This window comes from Suncus etruscus, chromosome 5 (assembly GCF_024139225.1).
Source record: "Suncus etruscus isolate mSunEtr1 chromosome 5, mSunEtr1.pri.cur, whole genome shotgun sequence".
NCBI classification, from domain to species: Eukaryota; Metazoa; Chordata; class Mammalia; order Eulipotyphla; family Soricidae; genus Suncus; species Suncus etruscus.
Genome location: NC_064852.1, coordinates 40800895 through 40820353, shown reverse-complemented (window position 1 = coordinate 40820353; position 19459 = coordinate 40800895). Strand labels below are relative to the sequence as shown.

The window sequence follows — 19459 nt, the reverse complement described above, 5'->3', positions numbered from 1 at the left end:
TTTAGTTGGTGACATTTATTTTGGCTCATCAAGGGTATGCCACCCATGTTTGCTTGGATTGCTGCACTTCAAATAGGACAGTGGGAATGTTTGTATGCTAGTGTAACCCTGCTATTTCTGTTCCAAATTAATTGAAAATGTGATATGTACCTCCCACTTAGAGAGGGAAGCTTCTCAAAAATTTCTTATTTGGTTAGTATGGATTAAGTTCTTCAAAGATGTGAGGGAGACTCACTTGAACCAGGAGAGTTAAAAATCTGTTGTCATTTTATTTTAAACTCATTTGGTGTGTATATTTATAATTACCCTGCACTGTCTGAGTTAAAATTTGGCAGAGAAGCCAATGTAAAAGGAAGATACTGCTTCTGTCCAGTAAAAATTACTAGTCTAATGATTCAACCAATTGAATCCCTACAGGTTGTAGATTTAATTGTCCTGTGTCAAATGGCCTTATGAAATGAGTTGGATCAATGAAATTAATTGTTATGGCTGGACTGATAGAACAGTAGGTCGGGCATTTGCCTTACATATGCAGCTAACCCAGATTTGATCCCTGGCATCCCATATGGTCTCCTGAGCCTGCCAGGAGTAATTTCTGAGCCCAGAAACAAGAGTAACTCCTGAGCACCATTGGGTATGCCCCCACAAGAAAAAAACAACAGAAAACAAAAACAGAAGACAGTTGCCCATTACACTAAACATGGTTTCTCATATTCTCAGCATGGGTATTGCTAGAATGGTTTTCTTTAGAATGAGGTTTTGCATTTAAATACAATAGTTATTTTTTATATTTAAGTGGAACTACATTGTTATGGTGACAGAATATATACATAAAGTTTTGCCTATGAGAGTAAAGAGTAGTTAGTTGTAGTAAGGTGATTATTTGAGGGTAATAATGATAAGGGTTTTAGATGAATTAAAAATAGTCAAGCCCATTATGCTAAAGGTTTTTCTGCTTTATTGATCTAACCCATATATGGTAAGTACTTTCTATTTACTAAGTGCTTAGAAGATAGAGGTAAGTAAACAGACATGGTTCTATTGGAACTTAATGTGCTTTGGAGAAATATAGATATTCTGTATTTAATCTCGTGAGCATATTATAAAAGTGATAAGTGCAAAGAATCTCGAAAGATTGTTATACCAGTCTCAGCCCTTTGATGGTGATAGAAAATAGCAAGATTGGACATAATTCTATATCTGACCTTTTCTTCAGTGCTCCAAATATTTTACTTACATGAATCTGGGATATTGTCTTTAGCGTTCTAGAACTATTATCCTATGATAAAATGTTTTATTTTAGAACTGTTCAGAGAATGATAAGGTTTATAGTATTAGCAGAGGGATGAGTATGCAGAACACTTTAAGAAATTATATGAGGGGGCTGGAGAGATAGCATGGAGGTAAGGCATTTGCCTTGCATGCAGAAGGTCAGTGGTTCGAATCCTGGCATCCCATATGGTCCCCTGAGCCTGTCAGGAGCGATTTCTGAGCTTCGAGCCAGGAGTAACCTCTGAGCATGGCCAGGTGTGGACCCCCCCCCCAAAAAAAAAAAAAGAGAAAAAAAGAAATTGTAGGAGATTAAAACAAAGTTTGAGTTTTACTACCCTAACTATATGGTGCTATGTAATATAGATTCAACTTCTGGTGTTTTAGACAGACAAACCTTCGACAATCTTTATCAAATGTAATTTGATTTATACTCAACATGTAAATTTATTTATTTTTGAGGAGCTGTGGTTTTGGGTCATACTCCATTGTACTCAAGAGCTATTCCTAGTTTAGTGCTCTGTGGTTATTGGTGGTGCTTAATCAATCATGTTATACCAGGGATCAGATTCTGGCTTCTTGTATGCAAAGCATGTTCTCCAGGTCATTGAACTACATTTGTAGTCCTGAATCACTTAATTGCAGTCTTAAAAAAGCTCTAACGACTAAACTATGGAGGAGTATTTTTACTTATGTTATGTCATGTACTTACAGCTATAGTTAAGTATATAATGGAAAATGGGTGGGACAGAAGATCTGGGATCAGGTCTTTGTGATGTGGATAAAATCCATTTCTTCCTCCAGAAGAGAAAAGCATTAAATCATGGTGCCAGCATTCTTTCTACTTATGATTATTTGATATGCCCTGGCATCTCTAGTTGGCTTTCCATATCTGAGTGAATCAGATACCCTAACTTTCTCCCACTGGGCTGACTTGTAGCCCATTTCAGGAAGGTGGAACACTTGGAGAAATGCCGTTTTGAGAAAGCACATTCATTATTCATCTTGTCAAACTTTTATGAAATGAATAATTGTTGGCAGAAAGTATTTAAAAATGCCCTTTTTCTTTCCCATTAAATAAAAGCCTAATTACTAAATGTGGAATGGGATCTCCAGATTGATGATGAGGGAATTGGCTTCTCCTACTTTCACTTTGAGTATTAAACTAGGATTCTAATAGATCAAATAGAATAAGAAATGGCAGGTGATTTTTAAAATTCATGGGTCTCACACATAGTCTCTTAGGCCATGAAAGTTGCTTTGATCTAGAATAGATTGCTGATGTTGATTGTCCCATTTCTTAAGTCATTGTTATTTCTAGTCTCTGAGTAGAAAAGGTAAGTGTACAGCACTTAAATCTTATTGCTGATAAATTCTGACTTCTGTGAAAAGGAAGATGAAAAAAATTAGTATTTAAAAGTGAATAGAGTAGGAATGTACTTAGATGTATTAGATATTTGATTTAATGTGGACTTTAGGATATTGGAAAGTATTTGGAATATTTCCTGATATTAGCAATAATGGGAAATCATTATAAATGCTGGCAACACTTGTTTGCTTCAGACCTATGTTTACTGAAAGCAGTATTGTTCAACAAATGTTACTCTAAAGGTAGAATTAACTTCTCATTGCTTCCCAATTTTCTGCTTAATTACTCAGAAACATAGAAATGTCCAACACATATGAGATTCTGGAATAAATATCCGAAAAATAGTGGAATATTTTCTGTTTTTCTTCAAGTAATCATAGCACTATATGGAAGTAAGACATGGGAACAGAGTGACAGATATTAATGATACTGTTCAGAGTTAAGGGGAGTCATAAATTTAGGGAAAGGTTTTGCAGAATTGGTGATTCATGACCAGAAATTTTAGAAGAGTGAAATAGCTATTTGAGTATGAGTGCTTGCATTAGTAAATATGGCATCTGGGGATGTAGAAGAGTAGGGATTAAGTTGGAAATCAGTAAGTAATGCCTTGGTGAAGAGAATGGAAAGGCAGAAAAGGAAGATCTGAAAGTTTATTTGCAGGGTTTTGAGCTATTGAATGTTTTCAAACATGTTACATTGGGACAATATTTGTATTTTGAAAAGAGTATTTGATGCTGGCATATAGAGAATGGTATGATAGGAATCAGAATGTATAGTATGGAGATTAGTTAAGAGGATAATATGAAAGGTAGTTCCAACTAGTGATGAGATGATGTTCTGTGTAAAATTTTCTATAGGTTCATAAATGTGCCGCTACATTTTAAAAATGTCATCAAATTGAAAGTATTTTTAGTCTCCACTAGGACTAATTCATCACTACTTTTCTAGTTTAAATTTATTTATGAAATTAATAGCAATGAGAAATTGAAAACAGGTTAGTAGTTCATCAGTAAAATTAAATTTATTCTCAAATTTTAATGATTATAATTTTACTAAGTAACATGTAGCTATAACTACAGAATGTAAGATGATGGATTATGAATCTATGCAGATGCTGTTATGCTGTTATTTGTGAAAATTATATTGATTTAAAGACAAATGAAGCATATCATAGTGTTGACATGTATATGTTGAATTTGCATTTGATACTGTTCAAAAAGATTTTGTATTCACACTATGGAATAACTTGTTTTTAATCAAAATTAAATTAAAAATTAAAGAATGAAAAGATTTGTTGGTAAAAATTAATCATATATATGGTTATCTGAAAATAATGTACATTGAAAGATCATTATAAAACATAATTTAGAACACAGAAGTGGTGCAAATTACCTTAAATGACCTCATAAATAGTATGACACTTAGGTTTTCTGACTAAGTCATGTTTTTTGTTCTTGAATCTTCATTTTTAGCATAAAAGGAAACAAAATTTAGAATTGGGCAAATTAGAATATCCACAGCATTGTGAGGAATTAAAATATTGAAGTTCTATCTCTCTTTTCATATGAACCTAGACTATATAGTTTCAAATTATGTATATCATGTAATATTTAAGGTATTATGATAAATATTAAGCTATAGATATTAAATAATGGAATTATAATAATATTATTTAGATAGGCAATTCAGTTTTACTCTAAAAAATCTGATTAATTCATTGCTATTAGCCTATTTTAATTATTTAAAATATTATTAGTAACTGACATTTTATGACTGCAAGATTAATTGCCCTAAATTTATAATAGTTTACATTTCAGTTTTCAGAAGTTACATTGACAGTTTGGAGGTTAGGGTGACTTTTAAATACTTTTTTTTTTAAGTTTTAAAGTTTAATACTTTAATTCGTATGCCAACAAGACCCCCACCAGCCTGCCTAGCCAGAGCCATCCCCTGAAGGAGATGACCCAAACTTTTAAATACTTGATTTTTTTTTTTTTTTTGATTTTTGGGTCACACCTGGCAGCGCTATATGCTCAGAAATCACTCCTGGCAGGCTCATATGGGGACCAGATGGGATGCCGGGATTTGAACCACTGACTTTCTGCATGAAAGGCAAATGGCATACCTCCATGCTATCTCTCCGGCCCTAAATTCTTGATTTTTATAAAATCATAGGTGAATGATAACTCTTTAAATACGATTTTTTTATCGTCTCCCATTATATTATATGTCATAACATTTTGTGAAAGCATTTTGTTAGAAAAACTCATTTTAATTAATATTCAACTTTAAAGGATTCTGTTAAGAAATCAAGTTATGTTACAATGCAAAAATGCTTTTATGCTAACTAATGATATTTCAGGTATATTAATATAACTGGATTTTCCCTGATGAGTCATTAAAATAAGTGAGTGGGCTGGAAGGTAATAATAACTTTATTGGTGACTATTTGAATAGAACCTGAGTGTGCTGGAGGTAGTGGGTGAACATATAGAATGAAGGGATCTCAGTAAGGAAATTCCAGATAAACTTCTGATGAGCTGTGGAAAGTTCTGCTAAAATTTTACTTCAGTATGCATTATTTTATGTTTAAGTTTATGTTTTATGTTTTTGCTTTGATAATCTAAAACTTTCAAATATTATTAGATAGGTCAATAAAATGTATTGTTTCAGAAAGTGGTTAAAGTTTAAGGTATCAGGTATTATGCTATGGAATTGGTTTTTCATTAGTGTGGGTTTGAAACTGAAAACTATCATCACCAAAACTATACATTTCTACAACTCATAGAAAGGTGTCACGGGGCCGGCAAGGTGGTGTTAGAGGTAAGGTGTCTGCCTTTCGAGCACTAGCCAAGGAAAGACTGCGGTTCGATCCCCCAGCATCCCACATGGTTCCCCCAAGCCAGGGGCAATTTCTGAGCCCTTAACCAGGAGTAACCCCTGAGCATCAAATAGGTGTGACTAGAAAAACCAAAAAAAAAAAAAGGAAAGGTGCCATATATTCCATACCTCTATGGAATATATTAACACAACAATTATTTGATTTAAAATTAGTAATTTAAAGGATTAGAAAATCATTTAACTGGACATCACAAGTTGCTAGTTATGTTTTTTTAATGTGACTTAGATTTTATTAAAAACACATGATGAATTTGTACTTAGCATATATATTTCAACAAATCAGTGACATATTGCAAATTACTGTTAAAAAATCTCAAATACCTTCACAGCAGTTGTAACTGCCAGAGGAAGTAGACAAAAATGTAGTTCACCTTGAAAGTGATAGTGGCTCAGGGAATAAAGAAATTGGGTCAAGCTTAAAATAAATGCAGGTACAATGATCAAAAATTTTAATAAAAATTAAAAAATATTTTCAACTTTAGTTCCAGGCTACTTTTGTTCTTGGTGATCTCAACAATGTATTATTAGTTTTTAATTGAGATGACTAGTGTACTTTTTTCATTGTGAATAAAATGTTTATGTGAAATAAAATAGTACTTTTTAATTTTGTATGCCTTTTTAATTGCAGATGTAAATTTCTGGAATGGCAGATAATTCTTAGATCATTTTGGTCCTTGGTGATCTTAAATAGAATTTGAAGTATTTTAAAATTCTTATGTCATAGCTGTCACTTTGACACACTTTACATTGTCAATTTATTGGTTAGTGATTAAACATGTATCATTAAATCAATAGTACTGATAATGAATTAAATGTTCATAAAACCCTAAGGATATAGATTCTCATTCACTTGGTGTCTCTGGAGAATAAAAAATGCTGAAGAAATGAGATTTTTTTTTAAACTGTAACTTACTTGTTTAAACAGAAACACTTAAAAGTTGGTAAAAATTTATCTGAAAGATTTTAATGCTGTTTGAGGGACCAAGAATGATCATTTGCTCTTTTCCTCACGTCATAAAATATCCAGGGCCAGGAGAATGGACATGGCTTCCTGATTGGTATTTGTTCTCTAATAGGTTTTTTTGCTGTAATAGTTTCTTCCTTTTAAAAATATACCACGCCTATGGGCTGAGAGTTAATACAGAAGTTAAGGCACTTGCTTGTGACATGACTTACTCTGGTGTGATCCCCAGAACCACATACAGTACCCTTACACAGAGTTAGGTGTCAGACCTGAGCACAGCTGAGTGCCACCCCCAAGCTGTCCCTCAAAAAGAAAAAAGAAAAAGAAAAAAAAAAGACCCAAACAAACAAATTACTACATCCCTAATTTTCACATATTTACCCAATTTGATTATTTTAGAACTTAATGCAAGTGATAGTTCGTTGTTGTTGTTGTTGTTTTTTTTGGTTTTTGGGTCACACCCGGTGGTGCTCAGGTGTTACTCCTGGCTGTCTGCTCAGAAATAGCTCCTGGCAGGCACAGGCGACCATTTGGGACACCGGGATTCGAACCAACCACATTAGGTTCTGGATCGGCTGCTTGCAAGGCAAACACCGCTGTGCTATCTCTCTCCGGGCCCTTCTTTGCTGTCTTTAACAGATTCATAAACATGGTCACCTATGTGAGCCATTTAGCTCTGTGTGTTTGCTCACAGACCATCTTTTGGCAAACACCTGGTCACAGCCTCTTGCCACAATGAAGATCCTCTCCTAGCTTTGGAGCAACCTTCACAGTGTTAAGGTTCTGTTATTGTTGCTCCCAAATTCTCATTCCCTAGTTGCCACTTCTGGTAGTACAGACATGCTTGGATTTAGGGAAGTGCTTCTGTGCATCTGTGGTGTGAGGGTGACCACCTGCAGTTTTCTCAGATGATTGCTTAAATGGACAGAGTGTAATTCCTTTATCTTTCAGCAAATCCTACCATCATAGCTAAATTCCTTTTTAGCAGTGTGGAATTTTTTTTCTTTCCTGTATCTCAGTTATTTTTTCAGTGTTTTCTAAAATAAAACCCAAGTTTTATATAATATTTAAATACCATTTTCCCCACTTTTGCTTCATCTTTTCTTTCAACTTGTGCTTTAAGAAGAATATAGTGAAGAACACATTTTCTTCTTGCCACTGAAGTTGTCATTGCTGTAAGTGTGTGTGTGTGTGTGTGTGTGTGTGTGTGTGTGTTTTGGGGGGGAACTCCAGGATGTGTCTGTCTCCACAAAACAAGCAGAACAAATTTCCATGAATCAAAGCCACTAAGTATAGTTTTCAAAGATGGTAGGACATAGTTACTCTTCTTAGAAAAATACCCAAGTGCAGGCACACCCATTGGCCACTTAGAAAAATGTTCAAGTAAACGTTAGTTCAAACCTGTACATTTCACTCTTCTGACTGAGCTATTAAAGGGGTGGAAATCTAGTATAGCTATAATCTTTTTTTCCCCTTTTCTATTTTTCGACCTCCCACATGCTTGGTGTTTAGTTCTGCTTATTGTGTGTCTTGAATCTACAGCAGCACCTACACGAACTGCCTCCACAGTAGCTGATTGTTTGCAGATAACTCATGATTCAGACTCAGAAGAAACATCTGTAAATATATGACCTGATGAATCATGGAAAGGGAAAGAGTATTGAAGGCTCTGAAAGCACTTCTTAGTCTTTGTATTGATGTTATTTTCTCTGAGCTTATATGAGTGAAGTCTGCTTTCGATTGATTTATATCACATCTATCACTGGGTTATGTAGTGCCAGTTAAAGACCTTTTAAGGATATAAGATGTATAAACCTTAGTGTTATTAGGTCAGAAGAATTTCATAGCAGCCTTGTAGCTTTTTGTGTTGGCTTAGATAAGGAGATTGATATTAAAGTGCATATATTCTGCATCTCATGAAGCTTCTTTTTAGAATTTCTTTTTCTTGATCTCTGTTATTTTCTAGAAGTTTATATCATTTGGGCAAGTAATTGATACTTTTTAAAAACTTGGTAGGTGTTTCTTAACTCATGGAATCCTGCTTTATTATAGGTGAAATCTCCAGGATTCGGAGCTCTAATAACAGCCCTTATGCTTGCTTTTTACTTGCAGCTCTCCAGTTCATAGTTGACATACGTGCTGCTGATTAGGATAGTTATCACCCACTGCATTTTAAATGTGTGTGATTATTCAACCTTCCCACCTCTTGTTGCTGGATGGGTGACTATGATGAAAAATTACTCAGTTTGAAATAGAGGAAAAATTGAAGCTATATTGTCTCCTAAATAGGCTGATTATATTTATAAAGGAGTTGTTTACTGTCCGTTTTGCCTATAAGCTACTATGATTTTTATCTTCACAATCTACCTCTGAAGTTACTACTATTAGTTTATGTTTTAGAGAAGGCAAGATTCAATCCTACCAAACTAAGTACACTTTTAAGGTTATATATCTAGGGAATATCAGAGCTCAGATTCCAAACTAGCTTTCTCTCCCCAGTCAGGTACCATTTCTACCTAACTAGCGCTGTTTCTTATTTTGTATATAAAGTGTATACATGTATTATATTTCTCCCAAATACTCACCGCGAGATTCAGGGTCATGAAAGAGCTTTTCTTTATCATTTTCATTTCTTTGAGAACCATTCAGAGACTTGTGGCTTTGAAATGCAATTTTAATAAGCATTAAAATTCACTGAGTAAGATGAAGATGATTTTCATAGTGAAGAATATCTGAGTTATTAAAGTTATTATTTGTGGATAAAATTATAATTTGTGGATACAATTTATTTAGAAAAGAAATATACTATTTTATGAATGCATACTTAAGCCCAAAGGGAAGTTCAGACACCTAGAATATTCCTTAAATATGATGGCGTTTATATACAGTGTTACTTCTTCCATACAGAAAAATAGTATATGACTTGAAATTTATAGTTAGGTTTTAGATATTCACATGTGTATTCTTTTATTAAATAAAGAAATATTTAATCAACTTAATTTTACTGATTATTAAAATAAAGCATTCTCTGATGTTCATTTCACTATGATGAAAATATAGCATGTCATTACCTCTCTGTTATGCTATTGATTTGGGTAGGTTTGTTGTTGAAAGCAAAGTTGTAGAAAGCTTGGGAGGAGTTGCCTTTTGAGTTGGACTTTTGACTAGAATAGGTAGGGAGTGATTATGGTGAGTCTAGTATCTTATAATTATATCTTAAGAATTTGAATAGAATGGATAAATTAGGACTTGAATATAAATGTACTCTAGTGTCAGTATGGATTCATTGGCAGCAGTGATTGCTAGAAAATTTAGAGAATGTCAGATAACAGTTTTACAAATGGAGAGATCATATAGTGAATGTCTTAGGAGATAAGTTTAGTGATTTCTTGAGGCTTAATAGAACCAAGGCCTGACCAAGCAGATTTTATAGTTAGTTATTGGGTTAGTTTAGTTTTTTTACTTAGAAAGCGAGCAGTCACAGGAAGAGAGGACTTTCCACTTTACGGATGTAGGAGGAAGAATTAGGTCATTGTGGAAATATTTTCAGGGTTTCAAGAATACATCAAAAAAATTCATGAAGTGTTCAATTTCTTTAAAAAAATCAATATCCCTCAGTTCATTTGTTATGAAAACAAGTGGTTTAAAATTATTGATTACAAAATTATAAGCCTTGATCATTATGTACTTTTAAATGGACCAAGATTATTTTACAAAGTAACATGTTTGGGTGCTAGGGCGGTATCTCAAAGGACTGGAGCACATATTTTGCCTATGCTCTCCAGCACTGTTTGGTCCAAAATTACTAGGAATCACCCCAAGCATTCAGGCTACTGAATATAGTCCCTGAGTGCCCCATGGTAGTGTCAAGCAAAGGAAATAAAAAAAAAAAAGGTAACTGTGGGACCGGAGATATAGCATGGAGGTAAGGCGTTTGCCTTTCATGTAGAAGGTCATTGGTTCAAATCCCGGCATCCTAGATGGTTCCCGAGCCTGCTAGGAGTGATTTCTGAGCATAGAGCCAGGAGGAACCCCAAGTGCTGCTGGGTGTGACCCAAAAACAAAACAAAACAAAACAAAACAAAACACAACAGGTAACTAAATGCTTTTATTTGTTTTCTGAATGAAATCTCTTAAGCTATTATTTTTAAAAGCACATACTTATTTCATTCAAAATAAATGCCCTACTTCCCTCCCCTCAGTTTTATCTAGATTTTTGTGGCGGTTTGAAAGAAGGACCAATGAGTATTCTCATCATCGAAGCATTCTATGGGGGCTCTCATAAACAGCTGGTGGATCTTCTTCAAGTAGAGTTTGAAGACTGTGTCGTTTATAGCCTTCCTGCAAAGAAATGGCATTGGAGAGCACGGACATCAGCATTGTACTTTTCTCAGACTATTCCCATCAGTAAGCAGTACAGGTAATTGACACCAGGTTGCATCTTCAATATGTTTCACAGTCCTTGCTATTCAGTTGTTGTTTTCTTGTTGGCATCTGAGATTTTCTCCAGCTTTGAAATGGGTCAATGTGATTATAGTTCCTGATCTTCCTGCTCCTTCAGAAAAAGTAGAAAAAACAAGCACATTTACATGCTGAGAAAATTTGTTTTGTAGGAAGTCAATCAAATATAGTACCTAACTGCCTTTTCTCAATTGTCTTGTAATGTAACATGCACTATATATGTGTATGGTGATTATGACTGTTGGGCCTGCTGTGAGAGTACTTGGGGCATATTTTATGAGGGAGAGTATCCTATATAGAACATGCTTCTTTCAATGAATGTGCCTGTTTATTTTAGTTTGTTCTGTTGGTTCTATACCAGAAGTTACCTTTGAAAGATGTATATGTACAAGGTCTTTGCTAATACAAGCTATATAGATGATTAAAGTAGAGTTAGATGTGCGTGGGCAATAAGACTAAGAAAAATAGGGAAGTAGATTTAATTTTTTCTTTGGTTCCAGAATTTAATTTTTTAATTCTTAATTTTTTTTATTTAAGTACCATGGTTACAAAGATGTTTGTAGTTGGGTTTCAGTCATAAAATGTTTATCCTCCATTCACTAATGCAACTTTTCTGCCAATAGTTTTCCCCACTTTCCTCCTCCCCCAACCGCTGCCTGTTTTCGAGACAGGCATTCTGTTTCTCTAACCATCAATGTCATGGTAGTTGTTAGTGTAGTTATATCTCTAACTGCCCTCACCACTTTTTGTGGTAAGCTTTATATCATGGACTGGTCCTCATCTCTATTGTCTCTGGGTGTTATTTCCATATTGTCTTTCATTTTTCTTCAATTCCCCATAGAGAGTGAGTCTCTTCTGTGTCTATCTCTCCTGCTAACTTACTTCACTCAGCCTAATAGTCTTGATGTCCATCCATGTATAGGAAATTTCATGACTTTATATTTTTTAACAGCTGTACAGTATTTCATTGTGTAGGTATGCCACAATTTCTGTAGCCACTCATATGTAGTCATGCAGCTGGGTTTTTTCCATATTCTGGCTATTGTAAATAGAGTTGCAATGAACATAGAGTGCATAGGACATTTTTGTATTTTTATTTTTGTGTTTCTAGGGCATATTTCTGGGAGTGGTATTGCTGGAGCATCTGAGAACTCAATTTACAATTTTTGAGGAATTTTCATATTATTTTCCAGAAAGGCTGAATAAGATAGCATTACAACCAGCAGTGAATGAGAGTTCCTTTCTTCTCACATTAACTCCAACACTGCCAACACTGGTTGTTCTTTTTTTTTTTTTTTTTTGTGATGGGTGCCAGTCTCTGTGCCATGAAATGATATCTCATTATTGTTTTGATTTGCATTTCCCTCATGATTAGTGATGTGAAGCATTTTTTTCATGTGCCTTTGGCCATCTGTATTTCTTCTTTGAGGAAATGTCTGTTCATTTCTTCTCCCCATTTTTGGATGGTGTTAGACATTATTTTCTTGTTAAGTTCTTTCAGTTCTTTGTATATCTTAGATATTATTCCCTTATCTGATGGGTACAAGGTGAATAGTTTCTCCCATTCCTTGTGTGGCCTTTGAATCCTCGAAACTGTTTTCTTTGAGGTACAGAAGCTTCTCAGTTCAATGTAGTCCCATTTGTTTATCTCTGCTTTCACTTGTTTGGACAGTGACATTTCCTCCTTAAAGATGCCTTAATTCTCAATGTCATGAAGTGTTTTGCCTATGTTTTCTTCTATATACTTTATAGTTTCAGGCATACATCTGGTTTTTTTTTTGTTTGTTTGTTTTGTTTTGTTTTGTTTTGGGGCCAAACCTGGTGATGCTCAGGGATTACTCCTGGCTATGTACTTAGAAATCATTCCTGGTTTGGGGAGCCAAATAGGATGCCAGGGATTGAACTGAGTTTCATCTTGGGTCAGCTGTGTGCAAGGCAAACACCCTACCATTGTGTTATCACTATGGCTCCCATTTGCAGGTGTATATCAAGGTGTTTAATCTGTTTATATTTGATCTTTATGCACGGTATTAGATAGAGGTCTGAGTTTGCTTTTTTGCATGTGGCTTGTCACAACATCACTTGTTGAAAAAGTTTTTCTTGCTCCATTTTGTGTTTCTTGCCCCATTATGAGTGATTAATTTATTTTGTATGTCTGGGGTCATTCTCAGAATGTTCAAAACTATTCCATTGATCTGAGGATCTCTTTATTCCAAATACCACCTGTTTTAATGACTATTGCTTTATATTACAATTTAAAGTTGGGGAAAGTGATGCCTCCTATTTTCTTTTTCTTAAGGGGTACTGTAGCTATTCATGGGCATTTATTGTTCATTGATGTTGAGAGAGAGAATTGTCATTTTTCTGTAGTGTCACCATCTTTCTGTAGGCCTTCGGTGTGTCTGTTGGTCTGCTTTGTATTAAAATAGACCTTTTGGTGTGTCTTTTAAGGATGGTTTTGAGTCTATAAAGTTTCTGAGCTGTTCTTTACCCAGGAAGCTGTGTATTATTCCTTCAAATATAAATACAAGTCTGGCTGGGTGAAGTATTTTTGATGAAGCATTTTCTTTTAGTTTTGTCACTATATCCCGCTATGGCTTTTGGATCTTTAGGGCTTTTTTTTGGGGGGGGGGGTTAGCTCACACCCAGCAGCGCTTAGGGGTTACTCCTGGCTCTCTACGCTCAGAGATCACTCCTGACAGGCTCAGGCAACCATATGGGGTGCTGGGATTTGAACCATCGACCTTCTGCATGCAAGGGAAACACCTTAATTCCATGCTATCTCTTCGGCCCCTTGAGGCTTTTTGTGACATTTCTGCTGTAAATCTTAAGGATGCTTCTTTGATTGTAATTTCCCTTTTTGATCTTGCTGCTTTCAGTTTTCTATCCCTATCTGTGGAATTCATCATTGTACGACTAGAATGTGTTTGGGGTTCTTTTCTTTGGATCTCTTTTACCTGGTACTCTTTGGGCATGCAGGATTTTGGTTGCATGTACTCTTTAGCTCTGGGAGTTTCTTTGCAATGATGTCCTTGACTGTTGATACTTAATTGGGGTTTTCTTCCTGGATCTCTGAGACTCCTATGATTTTTATGCTGTTTCTATTGAGTTTATCTAATACTTTTATTTTCTTCTGTTCACATTGTTTGAGTTTTCCCTTGCCTGATTTTTGTTTTAAGTTTTTTTTTCCCCAACTTCTTTTGTACTGAGTTGTTATGCATCTCATCTCCAGCTCACTGATTTTGTCTTCAGCTGCTATTACTTTATTGGTGAGGCTTTCCATTGAGTTTTTTATCCTACCTACCAAGATTTTCATTCCTTTTATTTCAGTTTGTAATTTTTTTATTTCTTGTCTTATATCTTCTTGATTCTTATTTGTGGCACATTCAATTTGTTTTATGGTCTCTAGGTGTTTTATGACCATCCTCCATATTTCTTTTCTAAAGTCCTTTCCTGAGAGGCTAAGTAAGTGGTTGGTAGTTTTTGGGTCATCAGAATTACCATCTTCATTCTCCATGCATGGTGAATTCAGGTCTGTGTTATTTCCCCATTGTCATGCTGTAGTGTGGTCTTTTTTATGTGTTTTGATGGGGTTCATTGACTAGGAGAAATGTGAGGTAGCTGAGCTCCAGAGAAGCTCAGCTTTCTGAAGGGTGGAGTCTGCCCACCTGTGTTGAATTTTTTTTTTTTTTGGTTTTTGGGCCACATCTGTTTGATGCTCAGGGGTTACTCCTGGCTATGTGCTCAGAAATCACCCCTGGCTTGAGGGGGAACCATATGGGATGCCGGGGGATCGAACCGCAGTCCATCCTACTCTAGCGCTTGCAAGGCAAACACCTTACCTCTAGCGCCACCTTCCCGGTCCCTCCTGTGTTGAATTTTACTTTGCTTTGCTGGATGGCAAATGAGCTCTGCTCTGCAGGATGATTGGTAAAGTGAGTCCAGGTGGGCACTGCTGGTGGCTCAGCCCAACGTCCACTCACCTGAGTTCATGTAAGCACTGCTGGTGGTGAGCAGGCTCTCAGGAAGTTGATTTTGACTATGGTGGGCTTTATTAGTTTGATGTCTTTGTTCATCTTAAATTAAGATGACTCTATTTTGGAGGCAGAAACCTCAGGCCTAAATTCAGATTTGTTAGGAAGTGGTGATGGGGAAAGCTTCCTTAATATATATTTGTTTATGTTTTTTAATATTATTATGTATTTAGTTGAAAAAAAGAAGAATGAGGCCTGCCTTAAACATCTTCACCTCTTTATTTCCTCTTCATAGGTACTGTTATTATTTTGTTAAATAGAAGTCGTTTACTGCAATTTATATACTTCTTTTCATTCTGAGCTCTTCTGTATTAATACTGCACTGTTTACACAAGAACAGGGAGTGTCAAACTCATAATTAATGCAGTCACTAAGGAAAGTTGCAGTCACTAAGGAAAGTTGTTAGGAAAGTGCTGCATTACAAGCTTTAATACTTACCTTGGTCTTAGCGATCACAATCACCTGCTGCTTAAGGTGCAGCAACTCAAGATTTAAATGCAGGTTGCTATGTATAGTGGTAATTTTGGGGATAAGTCATTTGGTTTGTGAAAAGTATGTATCATCATTAGAAAGTTCAGGATGTCTGATGAAATAGCAATAGACATTCAAGGCACATTACTGGGATTTTACACTTTCATTAGCTTGGGCTTTATTAAATTTGTTTTGGTTTATTTTGTTTTAGCGGGATATATTTGGTGATTTGAGGAATATTCCTAGCACTGATTAGAGTACCATTTTATGGCTCTCAATTCAGGCCACCAGCATGCAAAGTATGCGCTCTGGCCCTAAAGCTAATGTTTTTAAAGTCTAAAATGTATTTTTCTTTACCTATATTGAGTAATTTTTTGTGTAGATACTACATGAATATTGCTGATTCACTAATACTATAAGAAAGTTAAATGACCCTAGTAGTGTAAACAATGAAGGCAGGGGCCAGAGTGATGACACAGCAGTAGGGTATTTGACTTGCATGCAGCTGACCTGTGACAGACTGGGTTTGATCCTAGGCATCCCATATGGTCCTCCTAGCCTGGGAGGAGTGATTTCTGAGTACAGAGCCAGGAATAATTCCAGAGCACTACTGGTGTGCCCCCCCAAATGAAAACATTGATAAAACTCATGCTATATTGAAATATGACTTTTTATTGTTGCTTTCAAATCTCATTTAATTGCAGTTTTTTTTTTGCAGCAGAGAGTGTGTAATAATATTTTTGAGGTTAAGTACTTTGGTTGATTTTATGGCATTTATTATCTAACATTACCATTTGATGTAATATATTTTTATAGAGATTTAAATGTTAAAAAGCTACTTTTCTTTATGTCATTAAGATTTCATTTTTGATAATTCAGTTTTTCAAAATGAAATTATTATGTCACACATTAGTGTATATAGAGAGCACATAAACAACTCTTATGTACATTTGGCCTCCTCATTCATATTGAGGTCTGAAGCATTTGAAGATAAAAATCACATTGCTCATTGAAGTATTTTTATTTGGATGTAAATCTCTGGAGAAGAATAACTTTGAATGATGTTTGATTAGGTGTTCATTGTATAGCCTCAGTATTTGACCTTGAAAGATCATAGCTATTATGGACTCAAGAGTTAAAGGAATGAGGGCCCGGAGAAATAGCATAGCGGCGTTTACCTTGAAAGCAGCCGATCCAGGACCTAAGGTTGTTGGTTCGAATCTGGTGTCTCATATGGTCCCTGGTGCCTGCCAGGAGCTATTTCTGAGCAGACAGCCAGGAGTAACCCCTGAGCACCGCTGGGTGTGGCCCAAAAAACAACAACAACAACAACAACAACAACAACAAAAAGAGTTAAAGGTATGGGAGAGTAAAATTTCACATCAGATTTTTAGAAATCTATATTCCAAAAAGGATTGGCAATTTAATAGACATCACTCACTCACCCGGTTCTTATAGTTATATTTGACCAATGATAACATATATACTTGTACTCTAAAACACTTCAGAATATTTTTGCAAAAATAACAACACTTTATAAATGTATAAAGTTAAAACACACTCAATTTTAGATTGAATTTAGAAATAGTGTTTATGTTAGCTAAATCTTTTCTCTGTGGAGACTTGTAATGATATGAAAAGATTTTGTTTTTCAGTTACTTTATTTGTATATGAAAAATTAAATTTCATAAAAAGGAAATGACCAATGATGACATATTTTACTGTACCACAGCTTTGAGTATGTAGGATGTTTCTAATGAGAAAGGCTTTTTTTCCCTCATTTCTTTTCATTACTTTCCTGCTATTTTTTGGGTAGCACACACAGCTTTTATGGGGGTTATTCCCTGCTCAGTGCTCAGGAGTTGATCTTGGCAGTGCTTTGACCCTGGGATTAAACCAGGGTTCTGGCATGCAAAATGTGATTTTCAGACCCTTGTGATATTCTTTTCCCAGCCTGATTACTAATATTAGTGTTACTAATATTTTAAATCTTTTATCTGGAAAATATTGTATTAATAAAAAGCTTCAGAGCCAGAGCTTATGTATCAGAGCTTATGTATCATTCTTCTCATTCTTCTCTTCAGGGGACTCGGGTTCTATCCCTGAAACTGCATTGTCTCTCCAGCACAGCCAAGTGTGATTCTCAAGCTGTATGCCCAGAGTGCCCTCTGAATATGCTTTGTGACTCCTAAACCCAAGTATAAATAAGCAAATATTTCAGCATAGTAAATCTATTTATGCTCAGCTAAGAGTTCACCATGATTCAGATAAGAGCTGTTTAACTTTATTATAGATTATAAAACCTCAATAAATTTTTTTGCAAAAGTACCGTATTTTGAAACAAAAAAAAAAAAGTCAACCGAAAATCAGGGATTGTCTTATACGCCGAGTATATCCCGAAAAATGTTTCAATATGCCGCTAAACAAAACAAAACAAATCAGGCCGCAGAGTTTCCAAGTCTCTTTCTTCGGGGCTCCCAAACAGTACTCAGGAGATCTGGGGGCCACTTCTGGCAAAACCCAGCTAACCGTGTTGGTGGTTCAGTGCTAGGGTCCGAGGATGGGGTGTTGTTTGGTTCTTGTAGTGGGGGAGATTAACTGACGCCACCAGGGAATTGCCAGAAAAAGTGCCTATGTTAAGGGACCAATCACTGCAAGGCTGCTCGGACTGCCTCTCTAACTCAGCCAGTCCAAGCAGGCTTTTGATGCGTGCAAATTAGACAATGTTCTGGACCCGAATCTACACTGTCAAAAGCCTGCTCAGATTGGCCAGTCATAGAGGAAGTCTATTACAGTATAACCTTTGAACCTTTGCTTGTTGTGATTGGCTCACTGTGGTACATGAGCACAGGAACACATGCAGCACATGCAGCACAGGAACATTCTGTCTGATACAGCGAATATAGACCTAAACCTATGTTTTAACTGCAAAATTAGGGGGTTGTCTTATACGCCCAGATGTCTTATGCACCGGAAAATACGGTAATCAGTAACTATAATTCTTAGGCTGTACTAGATCTTTTCATTTTGGAGACTTGATAAAATATGGGAATTTTTTCTTATTTTTGAGGACAGATCTTGAATTTTGTCATCTAATTTGTTTAGAATCTCAACCATTTTCTTAATATAAAACTTAAACTAGGCATCAAAGTTATTCTGTTGATTTTCTTCAGAATTGAAACAGTTATTGTTACTTAAAATAATTCTTTTCAGGGCCGGAGAGATAGCATGGAGGTAGGGTGTTTACCTTGCATGCAGAAGGACAGTGATTCAAATCCAGGCATCCCATATATTCCCTCGATCCTGCCACAATCGATTTCTGACGTAGAGCCAGGATAACCTCTGAACGCTGCTGGGTGTGACCCAAAAACAAAAGAAAACAAAAAATACTTTTCACTCTTAGATGCTTTAAATGCTGTTTTTTTTTTTTTTTTTCAATTTCTTCGGTGTTATTGAAGAGAAGATAATAATCATTGCCCACTTTCTTGTGAAGAGAATCACTGTTTTCTTTGAGTAACTAGCTCCAGGGGAGGGAAAGTTGAAGGACCTAAAGTAGTCACTACATACTCTCTGCTAAACATTGCCAGTTTTCCTTGCAGTTAGCTCTTGACAGGTAATAAATTCTAATAAATTAGGCTTAAGTGAATAATAACTTTTTGGGTGTGTGCTTTAACAAAATATTTGTCTGCTTGTTTGCCTTATTTTACTTATTCAAGGGAAAAGCTTTATATGTTTCTTGCTTTCTTGCACTGGGCTGTGGTTGTGATGCCTGCAATTGTGAGGTAAGATGTCTAGAGAATGTAAGGGTTACCTCAGGTGGTTGTTGCAAGTCTGAAAGAGCCTGAATTGAGTTTCATTTGGAGCAAAATTGTAACTTAGTCACCTGAAAAAGCCCATCATATTGAAAACATCTAGAAATACTTCATTGAATAGAACACATTTCCATTTAAGTCCATAGCTGTTTAGAGTAAGAAAGGATCTGAAGATGCA

General features: G+C 35.6%; 1 protein-coding gene across 1 annotated transcript in view; it reads left to right on the top strand.

The window, feature by feature from the left end:
* GTDC1 (glycosyltransferase like domain containing 1) overlaps positions 1-19459 on the top strand; it is a 325354-nt gene that overhangs the window by 23934 nt on the left and 281961 nt on the right. The window contains exon 2 of the mRNA XM_049773569.1: positions 10706-10923. Within this exon, the coding sequence (XP_049629526.1) occupies positions 10745-10923 (179 nt within the window). The 5' untranslated portion in view covers positions 10706-10744. The remainder of the gene's footprint in view (positions 1-10705; positions 10924-19459) is intronic.